The 6,000-nt window shown below is 48.8% G+C and overlaps 1 protein-coding gene across 9 annotated transcripts in view; it reads left to right on the top strand.

Annotated features, from left to right (window-relative positions):
- The window catches only part of TERT (telomerase reverse transcriptase), a 65,339-nt gene continuing 59,339 nt past the window's right edge, over positions 1–6,000 (top strand). For 5 of the 9 annotated variants that reach the window (XM_077933399.1, XM_077933397.1, XM_077933395.1 and 2 more), the window contains exons 1-2: positions 4–280; positions 2,774–4,637. In XM_077933399.1, coding sequence (XP_077789525.1) covers positions 41–280; positions 2,774–4,637 — 2,104 coding nt within the window. In that variant the 5' untranslated portion in view covers positions 4–40. Of the gene's footprint in view, positions 281–2,773; positions 4,638–6,000 lie in introns of all 9 variants that reach the window. The other 4 variants (XM_077933401.1, XM_077933400.1, XM_077933398.1 and 1 more) reach the window with 2 other exon arrangements.

The following is a 6,000-nucleotide window of genomic DNA, read 5'->3' as shown; positions in this document are numbered from 1 at the left end:
CGGAGCCGCCCCTCGCGCGCCTTCTTCCTCGCGCTCCCTCATGGCGCGCCCTCCTCGGCGCTGCCGGGCGGTGCGGGCGCTGCTGCGGAGCTGCTACGCGGAGCTGCTGCCGCTGGAAGCCTTGGTCCGGCGCCTGCAGGCGGCCGCTCCCCCGGGAGCCCCGCCTCAGCCTCTGCTGCAAGGCGGCGACCCCAAAGACTACCGCGCCTTGGTGGAGCGGTGCCTCGTGGGGCGGGCGGCCGGGGCCAGGGCTCCTCCTCCGCTGCTCACCTTTCAGCAGGTAAGGAGGGAGGGAGGGAGGCCGCCAGGCCCGAGAACGGGCTGGGCTGTGGTACCAGCTGGCTCCTTGCTGGGGCTGGGCTCCCCCTCTTTGCTTGGGGACGAGGGGGACCACAGGAAGCTCTCCCAGGCCCCATTATGCACAAGGAATGCATAATGCCAGCAATTACAGTGGTACCTCGGGTTACTTAATTTGTTCTGGAGGTCCGTTCTTAACCTGAAACTGTTCTTAACCTGAAGCACCACTTTAGCTAATGGGGCCTTCTGCTGCCGCCGCACCGCTGGAGCACAATTTCTGTTCTCATCCTGAAGCAAAGTTCTTAACCTGAAGCACTATTTCTGGGTTAGCGGAGTCTGTAACCTGAAGCGTCTGTAACCTGAAGCATATGTAACCCGAGGTACCACTGTAAAGGGACCAGGTTTTTAAAACCAACAGGGCGGCCTCAGCTTGAAGACCCCGCACAGTGCCAGATTTAGGTAAAGGTAAAGGGACCCCTTGGCGCTGTGGGTTAAACCACAGAGCCTAGGACTTGCCGATCAGAAGGTCGGCGGTTCGAATCCCCTGACGGGGTGAGCTCCCGTCGCTTGATCCCTGCTCCTGCCAACCTAGCAGTTCGAAGGCATGTCAAAGTGCAAGTAGAGAAATAGGAACAGCTCCGGCGGGAAGGTAAATGGCGTTTCCGTGCGCTGCTCTGGCTTCGCCAGAAGCGGCTTAGTCATGCTGGCCACATGACCCAGAAGCTGTACGCCGGTTCCCTCGGCCAATAAAGCAGAGCGGTACCTATTTATCTACTTGCACTTTGACATGCTTTCAAACTGCTAGGTTGGCAGGAGCAGGGACCAAGCGACGGGTGCTCACCCCATCGCAGGGATTCAAACCGCCGATCTTCTGATCAGCAAGCCCTAGGCTCTGTGGTTTAACCCACAGCGCCCCCCGCGTCCCTCTTGTGCCGGATTTACGTATACGCTAAACAAGCTATAGCTTAGGGCCCCACTCTCTTAGGGGCCCCAAAAAAATTAAAAGAAGAAAAAAAACTGGACGTACATTTCCAAAATATGATTAAAAAAACAAATAAAATAAAACCTACATACAGCAACAGTGTTTAGTTTTGTGTTGTGTAGGCTCCTATGATGTAAGTAATGGGCCCCGCCTGTATTTCACTATTAATATACTTCTTCTTAATTGTATTTCAGTTCAACAATTACCTTGATAAAATACATATTTTGTTATGTGCAAATGGCTTTAAATACCTATTAGGTCCATAAGTTACCATATAGCATATATTCAACACAAAAACAGCGGCAATTTGTTGTTGACAAAGGACAGCTGGACATATAAAGGGCCCCATTACCTTCAGTAGCTTAGGGCCTCATCAAACCTAAATCCGGCCCTGGACTCGCAGCAGATGTTGTGGGAGACCCAGCAGAAAAAAACATGCAACCCACACAGTTGATAATCTACAAGAGGCCTCTCTTCGGAGGCATGTTCACATGCTCGGAAGTAGCAATTAGCTATGGCCATGTCGGCATTAGTATCATCATTTTAAAATTTTCTTTACCGCCTTGCATCTGAAGATCACAGGGCGGTTTGCAATATAAAAAACACAAAAATACATACCACAATAGCAAAGAAAAACAGTGACTCTTCCCCGCAAAAAAAAGTTTATTTGGGTTACAATACATTTCACAACCTGCATTATGTTGCACAGAATGCAGTCTCAAGGTATATAAGCCACTTCACTTTCTGCAGTTGTGAGTTCCCTTCTTCAAATATTTGTCTGTGTGAAACAGCCTTTGATATCTTTGAATTGTGCATTGCTAGTCCATGCCAACAAGTTTCTGTTTGGCAGGCTCAGCTTAAGTAATTTCTCCATATAAATTGTGCAAGCAGGCATCACTGTGGAGTGCTCGAGTCACATGTTGGCGGCATTGGGGGGGGCTGTTTTCTCTTGCGGAACTGTTGTTGTTTAGTCGTTTAGTCGTGTCCGACTCTTCGTGACCCCATGGACCAGAGCACGCCAGGCACTTCTGTCTTCCACTGCCTCCCGCAGTTTGGTCAAACTCATGCTGGTAGCTTCGAGAACACTGTCCAACCATCTTGTCCTCTGTCGTCCTCTTCTCCTTGTGCCCTCCATCTTTCCCAACATCAGGGTCTTTTCCAGGGAGTCTTCTCTTCTCATGAGGTGGCCAAAGTATTGGAGCCTCAGCTTCAGGATCTGTCCTTCCAGTGAGCACTCAGGGCTGATTTCCTTCAGAATGGAGAGGTTTGATCTTCTTGCAGTCCATGGGACTCCCAAGAGTCTCCTCCAGCACCATAATTCAAAAGCATCGATTCTTCGGCGATCAGCCTTCTTTATGGTCCAGCTCTCACTTCCATACATCACTACTGGGAAAACCATAGCTTTTACCACACAGTAATACCCAGTTTGTTTGGCTCTTTCAGGCACTTGCTAATGAAAATGTTCCTTTCCCCCCCCCCCCCCCTGCATTGCAGGTTTCCAGTCAGGAGGATGTAGTGGCAAGAGTCGTTCAGAGAATCTGTGAAAAGAAGAAAAAGAATGTCCTGGCGTTTGGCTACGGACCCTTGAACGAGAATAACCGCCATCTTCCCTGCATGCCAAATATCTGCAGCTACCAGCGTAATAGCACAACAGAATCCATTCGCCAAAGTGTTCTCTGGGAAATAGTCCTGAGCAGAGTTGGAGATGATGTCATGATGTACATACTAGAACACTGTTCTCTCTTCATGCTCGTGCCTCCCAGTTGCTGTTACCAAATTTGCGGCCAACCCATCTACGAACTTGCTTTAAGAAGCGCAAAAACCTCTCCTGCATTCTTCAGGCAGAGATATCCCAGGCCGGCACCCAGCGTCTTATCTAGCTACCTGCGAGGAAGGCTTCGGCCTTGTGGGAAATACCTCGCAAAGGCAAAATGGGGGAAAGGGAACTCTAGGAAGCAAAGATGGCGCAGATCACAAGAAGCTGTAGGCGGTGACTCCCAGCAGCCTTTGAAGGTTCAGAGAGCTGCCAGGCTGAGCTCTACAGCAAATGAACTGGTTACAAGGTCCAGTGACTACCTAGAAGACCAGCCAAGCCCCAAACACTGCCTGTGTTTAACAGCGCCGCCTCGTAAAAGGAAATGGGAGGACTGTTATGAAATTAGCGCTAAGAGAAAGAAAACCACGCAGACGGAGGAGGGGCTGGGAGAAGAAACAAGAAACCCAGTTCCCACTGAACGCAAAAAACAAATAATTCTGGATGGTGGCGGGGATGCATCTAGAGGGCGTGTAAGGCCAATTTCAGAGGAGCAGGTAGTTTTCGTGAAGCCTGTTGCTCAGAGAAGTGAACTTGGAGCACAAACCTCGGATTGCACAGCTCCTGATAATCCAGAAGTTTTTTCGTGTGGTCCTGCACGAAGTACGGAGAGCAAAACGCTGTGTGGATCTAGTACCAAAACAAAACCTCACACTCCGGTGCCAAAGGTAGAACCTAGCATTTCTGATTATTGCTCAGTAAAGCTTGTGAACGCCTCTGCTACAGACAGAGGCCTAAGAACATCCAAACCAGCTCAGGAGTTTTCTGATAGGATTTCTGCTCCTGCCGTGCAGATTGAAAGGCGCTCCCTCTTGTATTCTTGCCGGCAGCTGAAAGAGCGTCTACCTAAATCATTTGTGCTGAACCGCTTAAAGGGCTATCCGGCAGGCGGATGGCGGCTTGTGGAAGCCATATTTTTGAACAGCAAGATTCCAAAGCAGCCGGGCGAATCAAGTCTTCCAGGTTACAATAGGAAGAAGAAGCGACTTCCAAAACGCTACTGGCAGATGAGGGGCGTCTTCCAGGAACTGTTGCGGAACCACACAAAGTGTCCTTACCTAACAGTGTTAAGAAATAATTGTCCCATTTGGGAGTTGGACAAAATTGGCCCAGGAAGTTGCGAGCAAAACGTCTGTCGAGAGGGTCAAAGCTTGCCAAAGACATGGCAGGCGAACGCCACAGAAAATTGCCCAAGAAGGATATCGGGTGTTTTGGGTCCATTCTCAGGTGCTTCCTGTAGAAGCTTTGAAAAAGCTGAGTTGCATCAGAAAGGAACTGAAATGCGAGCTCCCCAAGTCTCCCCCAGTTCTGACGTCACCGTGTTCCTTAAGCAACATAGCAGCCACTGGCAAGTGTACACTTTTGTGAGGGGCTGTCTGGAGAGAGTGGTCCCTGCTGGGCTCTGGGGTTCTAACCATAACAAATGCCGCTTCTACAAGAATGTAAAGCAGTTTATCTCTCTGGGGAAGTTTTCCACGTTTTCGTTACGGGAGCTGATGTGGAAAATGAGAGTCAACGATTGCGCTTGGCTTCGTCTGACCAAAGGTATGGACTGTGGTTATTAAAATGAAAGCAGCATTTCCTGAAAGTGGCTTTGTTTTTAGACTGTCCTTCCTCATGTCAACGTAGCAGGATAATTTCCAACCTAGTGCGAAATGTAGGGATAACATATATCAGGCATGTCCAACAGGTAGATTGTGATCTACTGGTAGATCGCAGGATGTTCCTGGTAGATCCTGGCTGATTTCTGGCCCCTCAGAGATCTCCTTACAAAAAAGGGGGGGGGCAACTTTGCCTATCCTAAAAAAAGCTCCAGAACTTTGGCTTCATTAAAAAAAGCTTAACTTTGGATAGATCACACTGCCAGTTCTTTTTATCGTGTGAGTAGATCGCAGTCTATTGGGAGTTGGACGTCCCTGACCTACATAATGCTCTCTGTGTGGTGTTAGAATATAGCCCCCATCAGCCCCAGAAAGCATGGCCAACGGCCAGGGATTTGATGGGAGTTGCAGTCCAGCACCATCTGGAAGGACTCAGTGCTGGCTATCGCTACAACAATACACAAAGTGTATAAATGAAGTTGGTAATTTAGGAGTGTAATGTGTTGGGCAACCATCCATTGCGTCCCAGCACAATTCTGTTATCTGAGAGAGAGACGTTGATGATGCTGTTTTATTCAGATGCATTTTGTGGGACGTCCTTTTGGAAAAAAGTGATGAGTAGAACTAAAATAACCCATGAGACGTCCCTTCCTGTCCAATTTACACATGCTTTGCTAGGCTTGAGCCCAGTGGAGTAGGCTCTGTCAAAAGGCCACCAAACCATTGTTCTCAAAGCTAGCTTGGCCGCAAAAAGTATCATCATTCTACGAAGTTGGAAATCAATCGTATCTTCCCAGTGTTGAGGATTCTTTTGGGAAACAGTCCCAAAAGAATGTGGCAGAGCTTGGGTTCAGTTTGTGGTTAGTGAGCAGAGAGTTTAACCATGCATCCTGGTTTGGATAGCTCCGTTGGTAGAGCATAAGACTCTGACTCTTTGGGTTGTGGGTTCGAGCCCCACGTTGGGCAAAAGATTCCTTCATTGCAGGGGGCTGGACTGGATGACCCTGGTGGTCCCTTCCAACTCTACAGTTCTGTGATTTTAAACAACCCAGTTAATGAATACAAGCAATAGAGCAGCAGCTTGAGGATAATAAAACAAAAGAGTGGGTTTTTTTGAGAATGCCTGGGAGAACAGGGTTATTTATACTTGCCATCTGAAAGCCAGCAAGAATACTTGCTGTCAGAGTGTCTGCAGTCTGAATTTCTAAGGGCAAGGCGTTCCAGAGTTGGGAGTGGGGGGAAATAGTGATGGCACTCTCTTAGCAAGACCAGCTATAACCAGAATTACTCAGAATAGGATTTCAGCC

Source organism: Podarcis muralis, chromosome 8 (genome assembly GCF_964188315.1).
Source record: "Podarcis muralis chromosome 8, rPodMur119.hap1.1, whole genome shotgun sequence".
NCBI lineage: Eukaryota > Metazoa > Chordata > Lepidosauria > Squamata > Lacertidae > Podarcis > Podarcis muralis.
The sequence above is the reverse complement of the archived record's forward strand: the minus strand, read 5'-3'. Positions and strand labels throughout refer to the sequence as shown.